This window comes from Globicephala melas, chromosome 12, assembly GCF_963455315.2.
Source record: "Globicephala melas chromosome 12, mGloMel1.2, whole genome shotgun sequence".
NCBI classification, from domain to species: domain Eukaryota; kingdom Metazoa; phylum Chordata; class Mammalia; order Artiodactyla; family Delphinidae; genus Globicephala; species Globicephala melas.
Genome location: NC_083325.1, coordinates 23,730,459 through 23,756,588, shown reverse-complemented (window position 1 = coordinate 23,756,588; position 26,130 = coordinate 23,730,459). Strand labels below are relative to the sequence as shown.

Here is a 26,130-nt window from a genome sequence, read left to right as displayed (position 1 = left end):
TTTTTAAAGAATAGTTTTGGATTTACAAAAAATTTAGAAGAATTTTTACCAAAAAGATAGTATAGAGGGTTCCCATATTCTGCACAGTCTCTTTCCCCTATTCTTAACATCTTACATTAGTGAATCCTTGGTATTACATTGTCACAGTTAATTGGCATAATATTATTCACTAAAGTCCATTCAGATTTCCTTACTTTTTACCTGATGTCATTTTCCTGTTCCAGAACCCTGCATTACATTTAGTGTTTATGTCTCCTTAGCCTCCTCTGGGCTGTAGCAATGTCTCAAACTTTTCTTGTTTTTAATGACCTTGACAGTTTTGAGGCGTACTGGTAGGGTATTTTGTAGCATGCCCTAAACTGGGATTTGTCTGATATTTTTCTCATGATTATACTGGAATTATGAGGTTTTCAAAGGAATATCACAGAGGGAAAGTGCCATTCTCATCAAATTTATCAAGGATACATAGTATCAACATAACTTATCACTGGTGATACTAATCTTGATCCCCTGTTTTATACAGTGTTTTTTGGATTTATACACCATAAAGTTACTCCTTACTCCCACCCCTTTTCCATACTGTATTTTGCAGAAGGAAATCACTATGCATGGCAACACTTAAGGAATAGGAAGTTATGATCTTTCTTCTTGAGGAGGAGTGTCTATGTAAATTATTTGGAATTCTGCACTGGCCATTTTTCTGTTCCCTCTCATCTCTTAATCAATCACGCATTAATATTGGTATGACTCATGGGTATTTATTTTACACTTTGGCTTACAATCTATGATGTTTATTTTGTTGTTTAAATTGTTCCAGCTTTGGTCATTGGGAGCTCTCCAGTTGGCTATTTTTATCCCTCTGACATGGGTATATATTTTTTAATAATATAATAATGATAAAAATAGTTAAAAGGCTTAAAAACCCAAAGAAATGCAAATTTATCATTCCTCTGGTCAAAGCTCAAGCAGAGGTTTTGGTGAAAAAGATGTTTTTCAACTTCTGCTCACTCTTTACATCAACTCTTACTGGTTTTTGTTTGTTTGTTTGTTTTAACATCTTTATTGGAGTATAACTGCTTTACAATGGTGTGTTAGTTTCTGCTTTATAACAAAGTGAATCAGTTATACATACACATATATCCCCATATCTCTACCCTCTTGTGTCTCCCTCCCTCCCACCCTCCCTATTCCACCCTTCTAGGTGGTCACAAAGCACGGAGCTGATCTCTCTGTGCTATGGGGCTGCTTCCCACTAGCTATCTATTTTACATTTGGTAGGATATATATGTCCATGCCACTCTCTCACTTTGTCCCATTTTACCCTTCCCCCTCCCCGTATCCTCAAGTCCGTTCTCTAGTAGGTCTGTGTCTTTATTCCCGTCTTCCCCTAGGTTCTTCATAACCATTTTGTTTGCTTGGTTTTTAGATTACATATATATGTGTTAGCATACAGTATTTGTTTTTCTCTTTCTACTTACTTCACTCTGAATGACAGACTCTAGGTCCATCCACCTCACTACAAATAACTCAATTTCATTTCTTTTTCTTACTGGTTTTAAAATGATCCCCAAGCAATGATAAAAGGAGGTAACACCTCCACTACCCAATTATTTCATATATGTTTCTCCACAAATAATGAGAATATTGTGAGAGAATACTCTCTCACCTATTATAAGAATATTAACAAATTCCAAGACCTATCCATAGATCCTAGGTTGAAAAAAATAGTATATTTACCATGTAAATAAAGCACAAATGAGGAATAAGCAATCCCTATAATGTACACTGTCTCTAAGTCAGATGTAGGAAATGTCTGGTGTTGACATCACCAAGTGTTTTTCTTTTTTAATTTTTATTGGTGCATATTTGATTAATAATGTTGTGTTAATTTCAAGTGTACAGCAAAGTGATTCAGAAGACCTAAACAGACTTTTCTCCAAAGAACACATACAGATGGCCAAGAGTCACATGAAAATATGCTCAACACCAAGTGGTTTTTATGGTGTGAGTTAGTGGCAGGTGGAAGTATAAAGTGGGTCAAATGTGTCCTTGAAAGCAACTCTTCTCTCTTCTTTCCTGCTTCATTTTTCTCCCATTTCAGCAGAAAATTCCTCACCCCAGAGCACTTAGTGATTTCTGGCTGCCAATTTGACCCTACCTGTCATAGAGAAAAGCATCTCGTAAACCAAATAACAGAGCACACAATAAATCACCTAATGCTTTGACTTATTACTTAATGCAATTCCATTTGGCAGACATTTATGGAGTAGCAATTTTATGCTAAACAGGGGCATCGTGGAAAATAGCACACCCTAGCAAGTGAGGCAGATACATACGTAATCATGATTCATTGAGATTAGAGACATTTAGTACGTATGCCTCCCTAAGATTTCATTTTTACCAATGGGATTTATGCGTGTCTTTTTTTAATTATTTTTCTATAGAGAGGAAAATGCTTATTTCAGGTGAATCATTAATTGTAGAATTTTAGGCCTTAGTTAGAGGGTGTGATGATATGGAATTAAAAATGGGCATTCCCTTCATCTCACAAATGAAACCTAGAAAACTGACTATAGGTATTGTTTTAGTTACATGGGATTAATCTTTTAAACACCTCTTCATATTCTCACACACGTGCATATTTATCATTGTATCCCTAGTACTCAGCACAGAACCTGATAATACATGTTTATAATAGGTATATATGCAATAAATATTTTTTGTTCATATACCTTTTTGTTTCTTTTTATTTCACTTGGACCTTAAAACTAGAGTGTATTTTTTAGAGAAGTTATAAGTTCACAACAAAACAGAGCAGAAAGTGCAGTTCCCAGATACCCTTGCCCCTACAAATGTAGAGCCTCCCCCACTATTAAAATTCATTTGAGAATGAGAGGGAGAAAGGAAGAGATTTCGAGAGGGAGGGAACAGGCTGAAAGAAATGGTGAGTGCCAGGAGTAGGCATGGTTGTTTCTAGCATAAATGAGCAAGCAGTCTCAATAGCCTGTTAATTCTTTCTGATGTATAGTGGGCAATGATATTTCATGGGTAATATGGGATCAGATTGGAATTTCAGGTTAGGTTGTTGCTGAGGTGGAGGTTATATAAATGTACCAAAGTTGACATGACTATTATAGAAGTAAAAGCCATGAGGATTGAGGCCATGTAAAATGGAGTTGGGGTCAGGGTGTAGAAGAAGGAGCAATTAACTAACATTTATCAAATTACAATGCTGAGAATGGAATGAGTAATACCTTGTTTAATCCTCACAAGAATGGAAGAGGTTAAGTAACTTATCCAAGGTTGCACAACTAGTAAGTTTATGAAATCACATTTTGTTATTCCATTCTTGACACTAGGAGTTCTGGGGAGCAGTTAGAATTGTAGCCAAAGAGTAAGGCTATGCCCATAACACATCTACTCAAGTCCTCAGCAACATTCTTGGAAAACCTCCTTTGGTATCATTTTAAAATGCAAAGTGCTTTAAAATACTACTGTATGCTTAAATACTCTTTGAACAAGAGACATTTTTTAATAATCCTATCAAATTTGCATTAATGAATCTGGGCTTCAGAGTAATATCATCTTGCTTCAGATATTCCAGTTTTATACGTTTCATGTGAAAGGATGGGTTTTCCTCTGCAGAGAAATAGAGCTGTCATATTTATAATAGAGCATATCATCATTCATAAAATATAATAATATTTGACATAACACTACAGGGTTTTATGATCTCTTAAACTCTGAATGAATGAAAATCCAGAGCAAGTTATTTAAAAAGTTAAGGATACAGATAACAATAGGAGCATGGACATTGTGGTTTGTAGCCTTTGGTTAAGGAAAGGAAAAAAAATAAAAGCTACAGTGCATTATCCTTTGTAATAAATATTTAAGCTGATGATATATTTCATGACCCTTAAAGATACTTTTCAATTTAAAAAATAATAAGACAAAAAGTAAATTAACTTTTTAATGGAAATGTTTTCTTTAAACTTATGATAAAAACATAGTGTTTTATTGATTTGTGTGTTCTTTTAGTAAGTGAAAATTACAGTAGAATTTACTTACTAGGACATAACTTCATATAATATCAAATTTCTACTTTAAAAATTCAGAAAAAAATACATGAAAACTACGATCTCCTCAGAGCCATGACCCATCGTATTAGTGAACATGAAGTCTGAATTAAAACAGTCTCTCAAATTCCTCAGCTAGAATGAGCAAATGTTAAGATGTAAAATGTATTGTAGAGTGAAAGGAAAGCGGTAACCAATCCTCCCTTTCTCAGTTCCTCACAAATAAAATACTGATATGTTCCAAATGTGCCCAATTCAATTAATATTTAAGGTCATTAAAGACATAGCCTTGATATGAAAGTTCACTTATGTATCAACACACCTATACCGGCAGACAGCCCTCTACCAGACAGATTATTGTCCACATGTTTCCTAAGAATATCATTTTTAAAAAACTGGTTAATGCCCCCTCAAAAAAATAAAGAGACAAAAATCACATACACTACATAAAATTAAAAGATGAGAAGTCATATACATTAAATATTAGTGAAACAAGTAAAAATAATGTCCTAAATAATTGTTGACATAGTTATGAAACAAAGCAAATAATAGAACAGTTTTTGAAATACAAAAAATGCAAAAATATTCTGTTTAAAATTCCATATTATTTTATCAAAAAGTGATAAAATAAAATTATTAGTCTATTTTTATAGACTAAAATAAAGCTAAACATATTACTTTATAATTTGGGAATAAAGGTAATCAGTAATAATAATATCCAGTATTTATTGCTGTCTCATACCATATGTGCATGACTTCATTTAATCTTCATTCAATAAAACCACCTGAGGTAGATAGTAATATTTTCTTTATTATACAAATGAGAAAGCTGAATCATAGAAAAGTTACATTACTTGCTTGAGGTTATAAAAACAGTATGTATACATCCTAAATCAAAAGGCATAAATAGCAAATCAAATGTCATCCTCAATGTAGCAAAACAGAGCTATGGAAACTAAGAAAGAACAACAAAGCATTTTGTAATTAAAGTAAAAACTGACCAGTTGGGCCTGGAAAGCAAAGCAACAAGCAAACTGTATCTTAACCTTCTGTTGATAGGTGAGGTACTTAAACATTGATAGATATCACTTCATAACATTAAAAAGATTACTATTTCAAGAAAATAATGGGAAAAATTGAAAATCAAAGACTTTGCCACCCGACAGTGATACTTTCATAATTTTCCACTCTCAAAACTGTGATTCACTTTCTAGATTGCTATTCTCAGCCTACCACTGCCATTAAACCTTCAATTTAGAAAATAAATAATATCAGGTAGAACTTGCTCAGATCCAGCCATCCCAACTAAAATTTAATTTTCATGTGCAACCATCCTTTTTTCCTTCCTCCAATTTTAGTAACCTCCCTGTGAAAGGCCAATCTATCAACTTTCTGCTTTTTCAGGAATTCCAAACCATCAGCATACCCACTCTGTGATCTGAATCTTCAACTTTTCTATCTCCTTGGCACGTATTAATAGTGCCCATTTTAGTAACAATGGCAACCACAACAAGAAAAACTTCTGAATCCACATGTCTTTCCAGGTACACATCTCATAGTTCTCTTGCTCTTTAGTAGAATGTCTTAAGCAAAAAAAACAAAGGAAACTTAACATACTCTACTTTTCTTATTCTCATTGTATTTAAATCAGGCTTTTGTTCATGCCACAACAATGAAATTGCTTTTCAATTGTTACTAAGTTTAATTGGTGCTTTTAAAGTTCTCATCTTCCATGGCCTCTCTCTCAAACCATGTTGGGTGGTCAGCCTTCCTACCTGGCTTCTCAATATTGGCATTTCTCAGGTCTTCATCTTGGGACTCACTTTCTTCTCATTTAACATTCTTTCTCTAGGCTATCTAACTTCCTGCTGCATCAAATTAGAAAAGACAATACTGAAGGCCAGATCAGGGCCAGGGCTATAGTTAATTCAGTCTGATTGGAGGAGACTGGAGAATTTAAAGATTGCTTCAGACCATCATAGGAGTGGAAGTAAAAGCAAAACAGAAATCTAGGGTAAATCATGGCTTCCTTTTTAGCCTTAGTTACTGGGAGGGCAGAATCACTGGAAGAAATTTGTCATAAAAACAATGGACTATGTTTTAGATATGTTAATCTTTAAGGAATTATGAGACTTCCCTGGTGGTCCAGTGGTTAAGAATCTGTCTTCCAATGCAGGGCACACGGGTTCGATATCTAGTTAGGGAACTAAGATTCCACATGCAGTAGGCAACTAAGCCCATGTGCTCTAAAACCTACACACCACAACTAGAGATAAGCCCGCACGCCGCAACAAAAGATCCTGTGTGCTGCTGACACAGCCAAATAAATAAATAAATAAATATTTAAAATAAATCTTTAAGGAATTAGATAGATCTGCTTACCCAACTATACATGACTATCTTTAGTGTTTTTTGCTTATAGAGAACTACTTATAATACTTCATCAATTATCAAAAATATTAATCTAGACTGAAACTCTTTGTTAAAAATAATAGAAAAAGTAAGCTTAAGTATCAAGCTGGCAATACTGTTAATGTTCAGTTATAATCTAATAATATATAAAACCATGAATGCTATTATTGCACTAATAAAATAAAAAAACATTGAGGCAAAAAAGGAGCTGGAAGCCATTGCAGCATATTAATTCTCCATGATATACATTCTCTGCAGACTGGAAATAAGGGCAAACCAGTAGGATATCACCTAATGCATCTGACATTCATTTTTTGAACTAAATATGAGGTGATTAGGTATATGTTTTGATGTAAAATCATGGGTTACATCAGCATTCTAAGCTATATCTCAGTGATGCTATGAATATAAAAACTAGATGATTTATTTCATGGAGTGTTCTGCCTATGTTTTCCTCTAAGAATTTGATAGTGTCTGGCCTTACATTTAGGTCTTTAATCCATTTTGAGTTTATTTTTGTGTATGGTGTTAGGGAGTGTTCTAATTTCACTCTTTTACATGTAGCTGTCCAGTTTTCCCACCACCACTTATTGATGAGGCCGTCTTTTCTCCATTGTATATTCTTGCCTCCTTTATCAAAGATAAGGTGATCATAAGTGTGTGGGTTTATCTCTGGGCTTTCTATCCTGTTCCATTGATCTATGTTTCTGTTTTTGTGCCAGTACCATACTGTCTTGATTACTGTAGCTTTGTAGTATAGTCTGAAGTCAGGGAGTCTGATTCCTCCAGTTCCATTTATCTTTCTCAAGATTGCCAAGAAAACAAAAAAAACTAGATGAGGTGTTGATGAATATAAGAAATACATAGAAACTGTTTTTGAGCAGCCTGTGACCAAGGTAAGAAAAAATGAGTTGTTGCTACAACATAATGTGTCATATAATTGTGTAGCAAAATAAGGCCAAGTTTTCATGGAAGCACACATTTAAGAAGGGATGTAATCATCCCTTCTGCTTTGTTTAAATGCATCTTCAAACCAAGGTTCAACAGCTTGAGAAAATCATAAAAAGTGAGTAGGATAATTCAGATTTCTGGTCCTCTCTTCTCCAAGTGGAATTAAATTAAAATGGAAGAAAAATTGAGTGCATCCTAGAGTATTATGTACAATTGAGGATAGATGTCTGTCACCATGCTGCCCTGAGTTTTAATGTAATTGTTGTTGGGTTTTTTTAGCTTTCATAATTTCTGAAACATGAAGTTATTCATCTAGGTATAAAGCTCATAGAACCAGATTGCAAGACCTCAGAGACCAAATGCATTTCAATGGAAATCAGGAATCCAGTGAAATAAAAATAAATAACAGATATTGACATAATTTTGCAGCACCTGGCATGGATCATTTCCTTTGAGTCTTCAGTCCCCTTGGTTTTAACTACTTTGAAAAGAAGTACACTAAGGAGATAATGTGCTGGTACATCCAGCAAATGGTCATTCCAGTAGGGGAAGTGGAAAGGTGGGCTTTCTCCCTGAAATAGCTTCATTCCTACCTTATTAAAGTGAAGTATAAAGAAAATACAAAAATTTTACCAAATATGAGGGCAAAAATAATGTACCAATAAATTTACTTATTGACAATCCTTATAGTGTACTGCCTGGTGTGTATTGGAACAGAGTCCAATAACATTTTTTTGAGGAAATCGTAAACAAATTAATCTATTCTGATTTTGGAAAATAATAGAACTAAATAAATGCTTACAATTTAGTGAGTGAAAAGGAAATGAATTTAGCCCATGAAAATATTCAGTAAAATTTTGATAGAGATGATAGTCCAAATTCAAACAAAAATCATATATTTAGGGCTTCCCTGGTGGTGCAGTGGTTGAGAGTCTGCCTGCCGATGCAGGGGATGCGGGTTCGTGCTCCAGTCCGGGAAGATCCCACAAGCCATGGAGTTGCTAGGCCCATGAGCCATGGCCACTAAGCCTGTGCGTCCGGAACCTGTGCTCCACAATGGGAGAGGCCACAACAGTGAGAGGGCTGCGTACCGCAAAAAAAAAAAAAAAAAAAAAAAAATCATATATTCAGAAAAAAATGCTTTAGAAAAACAATAATGGGGAAATGAGTAAAGCAGAAATGGGACAAAATATAAATAGTTTTTATTATTTTACATTGAACAGAGTGAAAAGGTCATATATTAGTCTTGATGCAATGATTACAAAATGAAATGATCAGGTAATAAAGTTAAAGTTACCATGGTAAAATTTAAAATAGGTTACACAGCATACAAATCACACGAGGAAGTTAAAGAAGCATACCTTGTCCTCATGGCAAAAGACTGGAGAAAATATATCCAAGTAGAAGAGAACAGAGAAACAAGTAAACCAGAAAGAATTAAGATGAGAAAGTATGACCAAATAAAACATCTTTAACTAAATTGACTAAAAACTTCAATTAAAATAAAAGGCTCTCACATTCAGGTAATGTGGTGCTTTAAAAATATATTCACAGATTCTCTTATACTGCTCTCTTTAAGAGGTGAAGGCTAATATATTATAGTAATGCAAAAATAATTATTATCCATAGACATGCAAATTCTGTCTTATCTGGTAGAGATTTAATTGACTCTTCCCAAACTCCCTTTACACAATCATTCATTACTATTGATCTATAAGTGTAACTGTTTTTTGCATTATCTTTTGACCAGTTATGATATCTGCCTGGTTTCCTCATAAATTAATGAGTAGAATAAAAATTAGAATGTGTGTATTTTATTTCTGCATTATTGCCATAATTTTATTTTATTTTTTTGAAAAAAAATTAACAATGACATGTTTGCTTCAGGGAAAAAGAAAAGCTATTTTCCTTCAACTGATATTCATAGACTCTTATAAATATAATGTTTTCAGGTTCTCATTGGAGTGTCTTCATGTTCAACCAATAAATTATAAACCATTTAATAAATTCTTATTCTGAGTGATATCAATACACTCACTTCATTACATTAACCATTGGGTTGCTTTATTCTGAGTATTGCTTCTGATTGTAACATTAATGCAAAAGTAGACAGTCAGTAACAAGACATAATCCTTTCCTTAGGGAAATTTAGAATCTAAAGAGGGACCTAGTTATTAATTATTATCTTACACATTAGATGGCTTGTCAATATTTGCTGAATGAATGATCAGTTAATGATGATTCCAGTTAATAATAAAAAATACTAAAGGAGTGTTAGCATTGTTTCATAGCATTTCAGAGGCAGATAAATGTGATTGGTCACAGAAGTTTCTAATGGAAGGATAGGTGTTTGGGATTTAATTTATTGGACCATCAAGAATGGGCAGGATCTGAATAGTTGCAGAGGGTGATGAAGTGCTTTCCAAATAGGGAAACAGTGTGAAAAAAAGAATTAAGACAAAGTTCACAGAATGTACCTGGTGAACATCAAATGACACTTTAAGCACACCCAATGCATCCATTTTGGGGTACTGTTTATTCATTTATTTATTTACTTTATTTAGACATATTTGCTAAACATTTACAATGATTAAAGGAAATTTTCCAGGAATTATGGATACAGTGACATGAACTAGACAGGAAAGTCCCAGCTCTCTGGTAACACAGATAAAGAGTAAACTTTAAAAATAAACACATCCAGGGCTTCCCTGATGACGCAGTGATTGAGAGTCCACTTGCCGATGCAGGGGACATGGGTTCGTGCCCCGGTCTGGGAAGATCCCACAAGCCATGGAGTTGCTAGGCCCATGAGCCATGGCCACTGAGCCTGTGCATCCGGAACCTGTGCTCTGCAACAGGAGAGGCCACAACAGTGAGAGGTCCACGTACCGTAAAAAAAAAAAAAAAAAAAAAAAAAAATCCAATACTTTTAGAATGGTATGTGTTATATAGTAAAGAAAGTAGAGTAAAATAGTAGAGAATGACTATGGGCAATGGCTCTTCTAGATTCCCAGGAAATTTTAGACAAAGAAGTTTTCCCAAAGAAGGAACATTTTACCTGAGAACTGAATGATGAGAAGTAACAAAGAATAATTGAAAATTGAAAAGTACAAAGACACAGTGGGGAATGAGTGTGACCAGAATATAAACAAAGGAGTGTGGTTAGTATGTGTTAAGCAACATGAAGAAGTACAAAATTGAATGGGGAAATCCCTTTCTCAGAGATGAAGGTAGTGATTTGTGGTAAGATGAATATGGTCCCTCAAAGATATTCATATCCTAGCCCCCAGAATGTGTGATGTGATTAAATGGAGAATCATGAGATGTGGAGATTATCCTGAATTATATGGGCAGGCCCAATGTAATCACAAGTGTTCTTGTAAGAGGTGAGCAGGAGTCAGATAGAATTTGATATTTTAGAATCTTTTAGATAAAGATAAAATATTCATATTTAATATTAAATGTGATAAAAGGGAGAATGGAGGAAAATAGAGAAGAATAAGGAGAAATAAAAAATGATCTGCTTTACATTTTCAAATGTCATCCTAGATGCTGGGTGGAGAATCGGAGTGAAGGGGCTAAGTGTTGAAGAAGAGAGGACAGTTAAAAGGCTATTGCAACAATCTAAGCTAGAGATAATGGCTGATTGGGCCATTCTGGTGGTACTAGGTATGTAAAGAAGTGAGTGGGGAGTAGTGGAAATACAAGGAAATGTTTTGATTCAGAATATATTATGAACATGGAGTTAGTTGATATACTGCTGGATTGGCTGCAATGGAGAGAGAATGGTATCATTGATGACTTCTAATTATGTGACTTGAGCAATTATATGAATGATGACACCATGTAGTGAAATGAAAATGACTAAGGGAGATGCAAGAGTGAGGTTTTCAATATGATGGCTATGGAAGCAAGTTAAAAAGTCCATTTTGTATGTATCAGGTGTAAGATGCTGGATAGACAGCTGGCTATTGAATACACTGGGGAGAAGGCAGAGTGAGAAAAACAAGTGTGTGCATATAAATGATTTATAAATTAATGAGGCTGATGTATAAATTCATGAGACTGAGTGAAGTCACCTAGACAGAGAATGCAGGAGTTGAGATGAAGAAGACAGAGGACTGAGCCTGGAACATTAAAACATTAAGAAGATAAGCGAAGAGGAAACTACTGCAAGAGAAGAATGAGAAAGAGCTGGTGGTAAAATAGAAGAAACCAAGAGACTATGGAGTGGTAGTCTCCCAAGAGCAGAAATTATTTAATAGAGAAAGTATTTAGGGAGACCTTCAAGATGGTGGAGGAGTAAGATGTGGAGACCACCTTCCTACCCACAAATACATCAAAAATACATCTACATGTGGAACAACTCCTACAGAACACATACTGAATGCTGGCAGAAGACCTCAGACTTCCCAAAAGGCAAGAAAATCCCCACGTACCTGGGTATGGGAAAAGAAAAAAGGAAAAACAGAGACCAAAAAATAGGGGCAAGTCCTGCACCTTTGGGAGGGAGTTGAGAAGGAGAAAAAGTTTCCACACACTGTGAAGCCCCTTCACTGGTGGAGATGGGGGGTGAAGAGGGGGGAAGCTTCAGAGCCACAGAGGAGAGCACAGCAACAGGGATGCAGAGGACAAGGCTGAGAGATTCCTGCACAGAAGATTGGTGCTGACCAGCACTCACTAATCTGAGACATTTTTCTGCTAACCCGCTGGGGCGGGTGTGGGTTGGGAGCTGAGGCTCGGGCTTCAGAGGTCAGACCCCAGGGAGAGGACTGGAGTTGGCTGCATGAAGACAGCCTGAAGGGGGCTAGTGCACCACAACTAGCCTGGAGGGAGTCAGGGAAATAGTCTGGACCTGCCTAAGAGGAAACAGACCATTGTTTCAGAGTGCACGAGGAGAGGGGATCCCTGCTCCATGTGCCCACAGATGGCAGAACGCCACTTAAGTAAGCTCCAGAGATGGGCACAAGCTGCGGCTATCAGCTTGGACCCCAGAGGCGGACATGAACCATTAACACCGCTGCTGCTGCCACCAAGATTCCTATGTGTGAGTGCAGGTGCAGCACGCCACTGTCAGGGTCCTGATATCCAGGGACAACTTCCCTGGGAGAACACATGGAGCACCTCAGGCTGTTGTAATGTCATGCCAGCCTCTGCCATCGCAGGCTTGACCCACATTCTAATTATGACTACCTTACCTCTCCCTCTCCCTAGCCTGAGTGAGCAAGAGAGCCCTAATCAACCTCTACTTTAACCTCTTATTGTCTGGGCAGGGATCAGATGCTTGAGAGTTCCCTACACACAGAGGGGGGGCCAAAACCAAAGCTGAACCCCAGCAGCTGGGCGAATGAAGAAGAGAAAGAGAAATTTCTCCCAGCAGGCTCAGGAGCATCAGATTAAATCCCCACAATCAAATTGATGAACCCTGCGTCTGTGGAATACTTGAATAGACAAGAAATATTCCTAAAATTGAGGCAGTGGACTTTGGGAGCAACTGTAGACTTGGGGTTTGCTTTCTGCATCTGATTTGTTTCTGTTTTTTTATGTTTATGTTAGTTTAGTTTTTAGTGCTTGTTATCATTGGTGGATTTGTTTATCGGTTTGGTTGCTTTCTTTCTTTTTCATTTTTTTATTTAAAAAATTTTATTATTATTTTTTACTATTTTATCATTTTAAGTTTTTTTTTTCTCTTTTTGTGAGTGTGTATGTGTATGTTTCTTTGTGTGATTTTGTCTGTTTATGTTTGCTTTTACCATTTGTCCTAGGTTCTGACTGTTCATTTTTTGTTTGTTTTTCTTTGTTTGTTTTCTTTGTATGAGTGGGTGTGTGTATGTTTCTTTGTATGATTTTGTCTCTTTAGTTTTGCTTTTACCATTTGGTTTGGGATTCTATATGTTCCTTTCCTGTTTGTTTGTTTTCTTTTTTCTTTTTTTTTCTTCCTTTATTTCTGAGCCCTGTGGCTGGCAGGGTCTTGGTACTACGGCCAGGTGTCAGGCCTGAGCCTCCAAGGTGGGAGTGTCAAATCCAGGATATTGGACCACCAGAGACCTCCCAGCCCAACATAATATCAAGTGGGGAGATATCTCCCAGTGATCTCCATCTAGACACTAAGACAAAGCTCCACCCAATGGCCAACAAGCTCCAGTGCTTGACGCCCCATGCCAAAACACTAGCACAACAGGAACACAACCTCACCCATTAGCAGACAGACTGTCTAAAATCATACTAAGTTCACAGACACCACAAAACAAACCACTGGACAAGGCTCTACCAAGCAGAAAGACAAGGTCCAGCCCCATCAACCAGATCACAGGCACCAATCCTTCTACCAGGAAGCCGACACAAGCTAATAAAACAACCTCACCCACTGGAGGCAGACACGAAAAACAAAAGGAACGATGAACTTGCAGCCTACAAAATGGAGATCCCAAACACAGCAGTTAAACAAAATGAGAAGACCAAGAGATATGCAGCAGATGAAAGAACAAGGTAAAAGCTCACCAGAACAAACAAATGCAGACAAAATGGGCAATCTACCCGAAAAAAGAATTCAGAGTAATGAGAGCAAAGATGATCCAAAATCTTGGAAATAGAATGGATAAAATACAAAAAACGCTTAACAAGGACCTGGAAGAACTGAAGAGCAAAAAAAAAAAAAAAAAAAAAAAAAAAAAAAGATGAACAACACAAACAGTGAAATTAAAAATACTCTAGAAGGAATCAATAGCAGAATAACTGAGGCAGAAGAACGGATAAGTGACCTGGAAGATAGAATAGTGGAAATAACTACCACAGAGCAGAATGAAGAAAAAAAGAATCAAGGACAGTCTCAGAGACCACCAGGACAATATTAAATGCACCAACATTCATATTACAGGGTCCCCAGAAGATGAAGAGAAAAAGAAAGGGACTGAGAAAATGTTTAAAGAGATTATAGTAGCAAACTTCCAAAACACAGGAAAGGAAATAGTCAATAAAGTCCAGGAAGCACAGAGCCCCATACAGGTTAAATCCAAGGAGGAACATGCCATGACATATTAATCAAACTATCAAAAAGTAAATACAAAGAAAAAATATAAAAAGCAGCAAGGTAAAAGCAACAAATAACATACAAAGGAATCCCCATAAGGTTAACAGCTGATCTTTCAGCAGAAACTCTGCAAGCCAGACGAGAGTGACAGAACATATTTACAGTGATGAAAGGGAAAAACCTACAATCAAGACTACTCTACCCAGCAAGGATCTCATCAGATTCGATGGAGAAATTAAAACTTTATACCCAAGCAAAAGCTAAAAGAATTCAGCACCACCAAACCAGCTTTACAACAAATGCTAAAGGAACTTCTCTAGGCAGAGAAAAACAAGAGAAGGAAAAGACGTACAAAGACAAAACCCCAAAATTAAGAAATTGGTAATAGAAACATACATATCGATAATTACCTTAAGTGTAAATGGACTAAATGATCCAGCCAAAAGACACAGACCAGCTGAATGTATACAAAAATGAGACCTATATATCTGCTGTCTACAGGATACCCACTTCAGACCTAGGGTCACATGCAGACTGAAAGTGAGGAGTACCAATACTCATATTAGACAAAATACACTTTAAAATAAAAATTATTACAAGGGGAAAAGAAGGACTCTACATAATGATCCAGGGATCAATCCAAGAAGAAGATAGAACAACTGTATATATTTATGCACCCAACATAGGAATATCTCAACACATAAGGCAAATGCTAAGAGTCATAAAGGGGAAATTGACAGTAACACAATCTTGTAGGGGACTTTAACACCCCATTTATCACCAATGGACATTCATCCAAAATGAAAACAGATAGGGAAATACAAGCTTTAAATGATACATTAGACCAGATGGACTTAATTGATGTTTATACGACATTCCATCCAAAAGCAACAGAATACACTTTCTCCTCACATGTTCATGGAACATTCAACAAGATAGATCATATATTGGGCCACAAATCAAGCCTCAGTAAATTTAAGAAAATTGAAATCAGATAAAGTATTATTTCCAACCACAATGCTATAGGAAAAGATATCAATTACAGGAAAGAAACTGTAAAAAAATACAAACACATGGAGGCTAAACAATACATTACTGAATAACAAAGAGATCACTGAAGAAATCAAAGAGGAAATCAAAAAACACCTAGAAACAAATGACCATGAAAACACGACGAGCCAAAACCTATGGGATGCAAAAAAGCAGTTCTAAGAGGGAAGTCTATAGCAATACAATCCTACCTCAAGAAACAAGAAACATCTTGCTTTAGAGAAAGCAATTAGAGAAAGAAATACAAAACAACCCCTAAGTCAGCAGAAGGAAATAAATCATAAGATCAGATCAGAAATAAATGAAAAAGAAATGAAGTAAACAGTAGCAAAGATCAATAAAACTAAGAGCTGGTTCTTTGAGAAGATAAACAATATTGATAAGCCATTATCCAGACTCATCAAAAAAAAAAAAAGGAAGAGGATTAAAATCAAGAGATTTACAAATGAAAAAGTAGAAGTAGCAACTGACAATGCAGAAATACAAAGGAACATGAGAGATTACTACAAGCAACTATATGCCAATAAAATGGAAAACCTGGAAGAAATGGACACATTCTTAGAAAATTACAACCTTCCAAGACTGAACCAGGAAGAAATAGAAAATATGAACAGACCAATCACAAGCACTGAAATTGAAAGTGTGATTAAAAACTTGCAACCAACAAAAGCCCAGGACCAGATGGCTTCACAGGCGAATTCTATCAAACATTTAGAGAAGAGCTAACACCTATCCTTCTCAAACTCTTCCAAAATATAACAGATGGAGTAACACTCCCAAACTCATTCTACAAGGCCAACATCAGCCTGATCCCAAAACCAGACAAAGATGTCACAAAAAAAGAAATCTATAGGCCAATATCACTGATAAACATAGATGCAAAATCCTCAGTGAAATACTAGCACACAGAATCCAACAGCACATTAAAAGGATCATACACCATGATCAAGTGGGTTTTATCCCAGGAATGCAGGGATTCTTCAGTATATGCAAATCAATCAATATGATATACCATATTAACAAATTGAAGGATAAAAATCATATGATAATCACAATAGATGCAGAAAAAGCTTTCAACAAAATTCAACAGCCATGATAAAAACTCTCCAGTAAATAGGCATAGAGGGAACCTACCTCAACCTAATAAAGGCCATATATGACACACCCACAGCCAACATTGTTCTCAATGGTGAAAAACTGAAACCATTTCCTCTATGATCAAGAAAAACACAAGGTTGCCCACTCTCACCACTGTTATTCAGCATAGTTTTGGAAGTTTTAGCCACAGAAATCAGAGAAGAGAAAGAAATAATAGGAATCCAAATCAGAAATGAAGTAAAACTGTCACTGTTTGGAGATGACATGATACTATACATAGAGAATCCTAAAGATGCTATCAGAAAACTACCATAGTTAATCAATTAATTTGGTAAAGTAGCAGGACACAAAATTAATGCACAGAAATCTCTTGTATTCCTATACACTAACAATGAACAATCAGAAACAGAAATTAAGGAAACAATCCCGTTCACCATTGCAACAAAAAGGATAAAATACTTAGGAATAAACCTACCTAAGGAAGCAAAAGACCTGTATGCAGAAAACTATAAGACGCTGATGAAAGAAATTAATGATGATACAAACATAGGGAGAGATACACCACGTTCTTGGACTGGAAGAATCAACGTTGTGAAAAATGACTACACTACCCAAAGCAATCTACAGATTCAATGCAATCCCTATCAAACCACCAATGGCATTTTTCTCAGAACTAGAACCTAACATTTTACAATTTGTATGGAAACACAAAAGATCCTGAATAACCAAAGCAATCTTGAGAAAGAAAAATGGAGCTGGAGGAATCAGGTTCCCTAACTTCAAAATATACTGCAAAGCTACAATAAACAAGACAGTATGGTACTGGCACATAAACAGAAATATAGATCAATGGAACAGGATAGAAAGCCCAGAGATAAACCCACACACATATGGTCACCTTATTTTTGATAAAGGAGGAAAGAATATACAATGGAGAAAAGACAGCCTCTTCAATAAGTGGTGTTGGGAAAAATGGGCAGCTACATGTAAAAGAATGAAATTAGAACACTCCCTAGTACCATACACAAAAATAAGCTCAAAATGGATTAAAGACCTAAATGTAAGGCCAGGCACCAAAAAACCCTTAGATGGAAACATAGGCAGAACACTCTATGACATAAATCACAGCAAGACCATTTTTGACCCACTCCCTACAGTGATGGAAATAAAAACAAAAATAAACAAATAGGATTAGTGAAACTTAAAAGCTTTTGTACAGCAAAGGAAACCATAATCAAGACCAAAAGACAACCCTCAGAATGGGAGAGAATATTTGCAAATGAAGCAACTGACAAAGGATTAATCTCCAAAATATACAAGCAGCACATGCAGCTCAATATCAAAAAAAGAAACAACTGAATCCAAAAATGGGCAGAAGACCTAAATAGACATTTCTCCAAAGAAGATATACAGTTTGCCAACAACCACATGAAAGGATGCTCACCATCACTAATCATTAGAGAAATGCAGATTAAAACCACAATGAGGTATTACCTACACCGGTCAGAATGGGCATCATCCGAAAAATCTACAAACAATAAATGCTTGGAGAGGGTGTGGAGAAAAGGGAATCCTCTTGCACTATTGGTGGGGATATAAATTGATACAGCCACTATGGAGGTTCCTTAATAAACTACAAATAGAACTACCATGTGAAACAGAAATCCCACTAGTGGGCATATACCCTGAGAAAACCATATTTCAGAAAGAAACATATATCACAATATACATTGCAGCAGTATTTACAATAGCCAGACCATGAAAGCAACTTAGTGTCCATTGACAGATGAATAGATCAAGGAGGTGTGGCACATATGTACAATGGAATATTACTCAACCATAAAAAAGATACGAAATTGAGTTTTTTTGTAGTGAGGTGTCTGTCATACAGAATGAAGTAAGTCAGAAAGAGAAAAACAAATACCATATGCTAACACATATATATGGAATCTAAAAAAAAAATCATTCTAATGAACCTAGGGACAGGACAGGAATAAAGAAGATGTAGAGAATGGACTTGAGGACACTGGGGAGTGGGGGAAGGGGAAGCTGGGACGAAGTGAGAGAGCAGCATTGACAGATATACACTACCTAATGTAAAGTAGATGGCTAGTGGGAAGCAGCAGCATAGCACAGGGAGACCAGCTCGGTGCTTTGTGACTACCTAGAGGGATATGAGAGGGAGGGTAGGAGGGAGGCACAAGAGGGAGGGAATATGGGGATATTTGTATACATATAATTGTTTCACCTTTTTATACAGCAGAAACTAACACAATATTTTACAGCAATTATACTCTAATAAAGATGTTATAAAAGAAAGTATTTAATTTTTCTGAATATATTAAAACAAATCAAAGAAATGGATACTGAATTTGCTAACCTAGAGTAATTGATAACTTTGATAAAACAAGTTTCATTGTATTTGAATGGATGGAATTCCACTTAGACTGTTGAGGAGACAATGAGAAATAAGAAAGAGGTGGTTACATACCAGCAAGTGTTATGTAAATATTTTGCTATAAAGAAGACCAAAGAAATGCCATAGTAACTACAGAGAACATTTTTCCTTAATATTGAAGATGAAGATCATTACCAAATGCAATTGTTAATGACACAAAAAATTAGCAAGCCTAACAGAAGAAGATTACAGAAAAACCACCAACTTGTTTAATATAGCAGCAAGAATTTTGGCTTATGAGTAAGAAGCAGCTGGTTTTGAATCCAAGTATCCCTGCACACTGCACACATCTTAAATAAGTTACATAAACCCTTTCAGCATTGTCCAATCATTCATAAAGGGAAAACAATGTTTGACAATATTAAGGACTACACCAATATACTCCTTAAGAATTTGGAAAGTTAGAATATGCATTGTCATTGAAACATAAACTGCTACATAGAAATAAGTAAATAAGTTTATTTATATATATGCAATTTATATATTATATAAAAATATATATATATAAAACATATAATGGATATATATATACACACACATATACATATAATATGCATTTTGAAATTCATCTGTAGGAAATAGAATATCTACAAAGCTAATATTTAGCAGTACTTAAATGAATTGCATTAAACTACGTAAATAATCTTGTGTCATTCAGAAGAAAGACTTAATCAGCCATTAAAGCAGAAATAAAAGGAACGTCACTGGGGAAGGTGCTGATCACAGTGATTCAAATACAATACAAAAACAAGTGTACATTAGTCATCGTCCCCAAACATCTCTGTTTCATATGGAAAGTCCATCTTTGGAGTAGAAATAACCATATAGATCTATAGCCAAGGGGATGTCTGTTTCCATTTTTGAGAGGAAACTCATCACAATAGCAAGGGTGACTTCTAGCTTTCTCAGGCAGGAACATTAAGCTTGATTGACCCCATTCTCTTGTTTCCATTCTCACGAAGTCACTCTCATGCTCTTGTACACGTCTAGCTCATGAAGAGGAAGTGCTGATGTGATGGACCTTTGAGTATTTCTCTGTCTTGAGACCATTAGTTCTTGTGGTAAATCAATAAAGTGGTTTCTGATTTCGATTTGGCTTCCCATAGCATTGGATGGCAGAGGAGAAAATGTGCTTATCACTCTGAGTTTAAGTATTTCCTCATCCTATGACATTATTTTCCATTGTAAAATAATAAATCAGAAATTTGTGCATTTTTCAACTCTGTAGACATTTGAAATAGTCTCTCAGGACCTAATTGTTCCCAGGTACTTGAAGAGAAAGTTTTTGAGTCTTAAAAGAACTGCCTCAAATTTCAGGGGTTTACCTTTGTGATTCACCTGCCCTACTTGTTACAGATTGTGAGTCTCAATTAAAACCAAAACACATACTGCTTCATTCTTTCCTTTGATTGCTGCTCAGATTTAGTCTAAGGATTATGATGATACTAGAAATTACACACTATGATGACTATGTCTTGATGGATTGACATGTATTTCATGGCATTGAGAAAATTTCTCATCTGATTTCTGAAAATGTGTTATTTAACTTGACCATAATTCAGATTCATGTACAAAAAGTTGTATATGAAGATAATGAATTGAGACAACTAATTTTATTTCTTTGATTGTATATTTAAGATCAACATATTGAGTACTGATAAAATTACAACACATTGCTGTAGTTTTAGGCAATATTAATATCTATCAAGATATTAAAATAAAATAAAATCTGTGCCAGATTTTAAAGCTATTTCTTCATGGGAACTAGATAGTTATAGTACTACTGTTATTGTTGTTTTCTCTCAGGAATCAGATTTTCCATTTTCCGCAGTTAATTTTTCTAAATATAACATCCTAGTTTGGGAACACAATAGAACAAATGAAATGTTTTCAAAATACACGTGAAAATGTCATTTGCTTTGACTCTAATTTGCTGTCTATGTTAGAAAAGTCTTGCTTAGGCTCAAGTGTTTACATTTTGGATTTAATGAAAAGAACAATCATTCCTTTCACCATTTCTTTATCACTACCATTTTTGGAATAGAATTATCTCCTATGTGTTTCTCTTTAACATTGAATGATCTGATGTAAGTGATTGCCTGATTGCCTAAGCATGCCATTTAGGACACTACAGAGCACTCTAAAGAGTTGCTTCTCCCTCCCAAATTGCAGTTAAGTAGGAAAGCTCTTAAAACTTCAAGAGGCAAAGCCATCTCCATTTCAGTGCTTCCATAACTGCACCTTATTTGGGCCCAAATACCTTATGTATAGTGTATAAAAATGGAAGAGTAATATGAAGTGGAAGTGTTATCATTGTAATGCACATTTTAAAGAAAGAGTGCTAGTTCTCTTGCATTCCTATGCTTTGAAGTGTTCAGAGAATGAAATGATGACACTTATGAAGAATCTAAAAAATTCCTTCTTGGGGAGACCTTCAAGATGGTGGAGAAGTAAGACGTGGAAATCACCTTCCTCCCCCAAAATACATCAGAAATACATCTACATGGGGAACAACTCCTACAGAACAGCTAATGAACGTTGGCAAAAAACCTCAGAATTCCCAAAAAGCAAGAAATCTCCCCACATACCTGGGTAGGACAAAAGAAAAAAGAAAAATCAGAGGCAAAAGAATAAGGATGGTACCTGTCCCTCAGGGAGGAAGCTGTGAAGGAGGAAATGTTTCCACACATTAGGAAGCCCTTTCACTGGCGAAGACAGGGTGTGGCAGGGGGGAAGCTTCAGGGCCATGGAGGAGAGCGCAGCAACAGGGGTACAGACGCCAAAGAGGAGAGATTCCTGCATAGAGGATTAGTGCTGACCAGCACACACAAGCCCGAGAGGATTGTCTGCTCACCCGCTGGGACAGGTGGGGGCTGGGAGATGAGTATTGGGCTTCAGATGTCAGATCCCAGCGAGAGAACTGGGGTTGGCTCTGTGAACACAGGCTGAAGGGAGATAGTGCATCACAGTTAGTCAGAAGGGAGTCCAGGAAAAAGTCTGGACCTGCCTAAGATGCAAGGGACCATTGTTTTGGGATGCACTAGGAGAGGGGATTCAGAGCACTACCTAAACAAGCGCAAGAGATGGGAGTGAGCTGTGGCTATCAGTGCAGACATGAGAGACGGGCATGAGATGCTAAGGCTGCTGCTGCAGCCACCAAGAGGCCTGTGTGCAAGTACAGGTCACTATCCACACCTCCCCTCCTGGGAGTCTGTGCAGCCTGCCACTTCCAGGGTGCTGTGATCCAGGGACAATTTCCCCAGGAGAACACATGACATGCCTCAGGCTATTGCAACGTCATGCTAGCTTCTGCCACCGCAGGCTCGCCCCACATTTCATACCCCTTCCTGCCCTGGCTTGAGTGAGTGAGAGCCACCTAATAAGCTGCCACTTTAACCCCATCCTTTCTGGGTGAGAATAGATGCCCTCAGATGACCTACACACAGAGGTGGGTCCAAATCCAAAGCTGAACCCCAGGAGCATTGTGAACAAAGAAGAGAAAGGGAAATTTCTCCCAGCAGCCTAAGGAGAAATGGATTAAATCTCCACAATCAACTTGATGTACCCTGCATCTCTGGAATAACTGAATAGACAGTGAATCATCCCAAGATTGAGGCAGTGGACTTTGGGAGCAACTGTAGACTTGGGGTTTGCTTTCTGCATCTAATATGTTTCCAGTTTTATGTTTACCTTTGTTTAGTATTTAGAGATTACTATTTAGAGTTTACTATCATTGGTAGATTTCTTTATTAATTGTGCTGCTCTCTTCCTCCTTTTTTTAAATATATATATATATATATATATATATATATATATATACAGCCTTTTTCTCCTTTTGTGAGTGTGTATGTGTATGCTTCTTTGTGTGATATTGTCTGTATACATTTGCTTTTACCATTTCTCTTAGGGTTCTGTCTGTCAATTTCTTTTGTTATTGTTTTGTTTGTTTGTTTCTGCTTATTTTAGTATAGTTTTAAGTGCTTTTTATCATTGACGGATTTGGTTTTTGGTTTAGTTGCTCACTTCTTTCTTTCTTTTTCTTTTTTTATTATTTAAATTTTTTATTTTTAATAATTATTTTTCATTTTAATTATTTTATGTTATTTTTTTCTTTCTCTCTTTCTTTTTCCTTCTCCCTTTTCTTCTGAGCCATGTGGCTGACGGGGTCTAGGTGCTCTGACTGGGTGTAAGACCTGTGCCTCTTAGATGACAGAGCTGAGCTCAGGGCACTGGTCCACCAGAGACCTAGTGGCTCCACATAATATTAAATTGTGAAAGCTCTCCCAGATACCTCCATATCAATGCTAAGACCCAGCTCCACTCAACGACCAGCAAGCTACAGTGCTGGAAACCCTATCCCAAACAACTAACAAGACAGGAACACAATCTGACCCATTAGCAGAGAGGCTGCCTAAAATCATAATGTCACAGACACCATATAACACACCACCGGACGTGGTACTGCCCAACAGAAAGACAAGATCCAGCCTCATCCACCAGAACACCGGCACTAGTCCCCTCCACCAGGAAGCCTACACAACCCACTGAACCAAGCTTAGCCAATAGGGGCAGACATCAAAAACAACAGGAACTACGAACCTGCAGCCTGTGAAAAGGAGACGCCAAACACAGTAAGTTAAGCAAAATGAGAAGACAAAGAAATGCACAGCAGGAGCAAGGTAAAAACCCACCAGACCAAACAAATGAAGAGGAAATAGGCAGTTTACCTGAAAAAGAATTCAGAATAATGATAGTAGAGATGATCCAAAATCTTGGAAATAGAATGGAGAAAATACAAGAAACGTTTAACAAGTACCGAAAAGAATTAAAGAGCAAAGAAACAATGATGAACAATACAATAAATGAACTTAAAAATTCTCTAGAAGGAATCAATAGCAGAATAACTGAGGCAGAAGAATGGATAAGTGACCTGGAAGATAAAATAGTAGAAATAACTACCACAGAGCAGAATAAAGAAAAAAGAATGAAACGATTGAGGACAGTCTTAGACAACATTAAACACACCAACATTCAAAATATACAGGTCCAGAAGAAGAAGAGAAAAGAAAGGGACTGAGAAAATATTTGAAGAGTTTATAGTTGAAAACTTCCCTAATATGGGACAGGAAATAGTTAATCAAGTCCAAGAAGTGCAGAGAGTCCCATACAAGGTAGTCCAAGGAGAAACACACCAAGACACATAGTAATCAAAATTTCAATAACTAAATACAAAGAAAAAATATTAAAAGCAGCAAAGTGAAAACAACAAAAACCATACAAGTGAATCCCCATAAGGCTAACAGCTTATCTTTCAGCAGAACCTCTGCAAGCCAGAAGGAAATGGCAGGACATATTTAAAGTGATGAAAGGGAAAAACCTGCAACCAATATTACTCTACCCAGCAAGGATCTCATCAGATTCAACAGAGAAATTAAAACTTTATACCCAAGCAAAAGCTAAGAAAATTCAGCACCACCAAACCAGCTTTACAACAAATGCTAAAGGAACTTCTTTAGGAAGGAAACACAAGAGAAGGGAAAGACCTACAGTAACAAACCAGAAACAATTAAGAAAATGGTAGAGGAACATATATATCGATAACTACCTCAAATGTAAATGGATTAAATGCTCCAACCAAAAGACTGGCTGAATGGATACAAAAACAAGACCTTATATATGCTGTCTACAAGAGACCCACTTCAGATGTAGGAACACATACAGACTGAAAGTGATGGGTTGGAAAAACATATTCCATGCAAATGGAAATGAAAAGGAAGCTAGAGTAGCAATTCTCATATCAGACAAAATAGACTTTAAAATAAAGACTATTACAAGAGACAAAGAAGGACACTACATAATGATCAAGGGATCAATCCAAGAAGAAGATACAACAATTGTAAATATTTATGCACCCCACATAGGAACACATTGATACATAAGGTAAATGTTATCAGCCATAAAAGAGTAGTCAACAGTAACACAATCATAGTAGGGGAATTTAACACCCCACTTTCAACAATGGACCAATGATCCTAAATGAAAATTAATAAGGAAACACAAGCTTTAAATGATACATTAAAAAAGATGGACTTAATTGGTATTTATAGGACATTCCATCCAAAAACAGAATACACACTTTCCTCTCAAGTGTTCATGGACATTCTCCAGGATAGATCATATCTTGGGTCACAAATCAAGCCTTGTTAAATTAAAGAAAATTGAAATTGTATCAAGTATCTCTTACAACAACAATGCTATGAGACTAGATATCCATTACAGGAAAATATCTGTAAAATGTACAAACACATGGAGGCTAAACAATACACTACTTAATAACCAAGAGGTCACTGAAGAAATCAAAGAGGAAATCAACAAATACCTAGAAACAAATGATCATGAAAACAAGATGACCCAAAACCTATGGGATACAGCAAAAGCAGTTCTAAGAGGGAAGTTTATAGCAATACAAACCTATCTCAAGAAACAAGAAACAACTTAAATAAACAACCTAACCTTACACCTAAAGCAATTAGGGAAAGAAGAACAAAAAAACCCCAAAGTTAGCAGAAGGAAAGAAATCATAAAGATCAGATCAGAAATAAATGAAAAAGAAATGAAGGAAATGAAAGCAAAGATCAATAAAATTAAAGCTGTTTCTTTGAGAACATAAATAAAATTGATAAACCATTAGCCAGATTCATCAATAAAATGGGAGAAGACTCAAATCAATAGAATTAGAAATGAAAAAGGAGAAGTAACAACTGACACTGCAGAAATAGAAAGGACCAAGAGAAATTACTACAAGCAACTACCTGCCAGTAAAATGGACAACCTGGAAGAAATGGACAAATTCTTAGAAAAGCACAACCTTCTGAGACTGAACCAGGAAGAAATAGAAAATATAAACAGACCAATCACAAGCACTGAAATTGAGACTGTGATTAAAAATCTTCCAACAAACAAAAGCCCAGGACCAGATGGCTTCGCAAACAAATATTATCAAACATTTAGAGAAGAGCTAACACTATTCTTTTCAAACTCCTCCAAAACATAGC

At 36.2% G+C, this 26,130-nt stretch overlaps 1 protein-coding gene across 2 annotated transcripts in view; it reads right to left on the bottom strand.

Moving 5' to 3' along the window:
- Positions 1 to 26,130, bottom strand: part of LRRTM4 (leucine rich repeat transmembrane neuronal 4) — an 849,971-nt gene that overhangs the window by 39,482 nt on the left and 784,359 nt on the right. Inside the window, exon 4 of one of the 2 annotated variants that reach the window (XM_060309259.1) lies at positions 9,804 to 10,288. The exons of the other annotated variant lie outside the window; for it this stretch is intronic. Coding sequence (XP_060165242.1) covers positions 10,121 to 10,288 — 168 coding nt within the window. The 3' untranslated portion in view covers positions 9,804 to 10,120. Of the gene's footprint in view, positions 1 to 9,803; positions 10,289 to 26,130 lie in introns of those variants that run through there. 2 annotated transcript variants of the gene reach the window in all.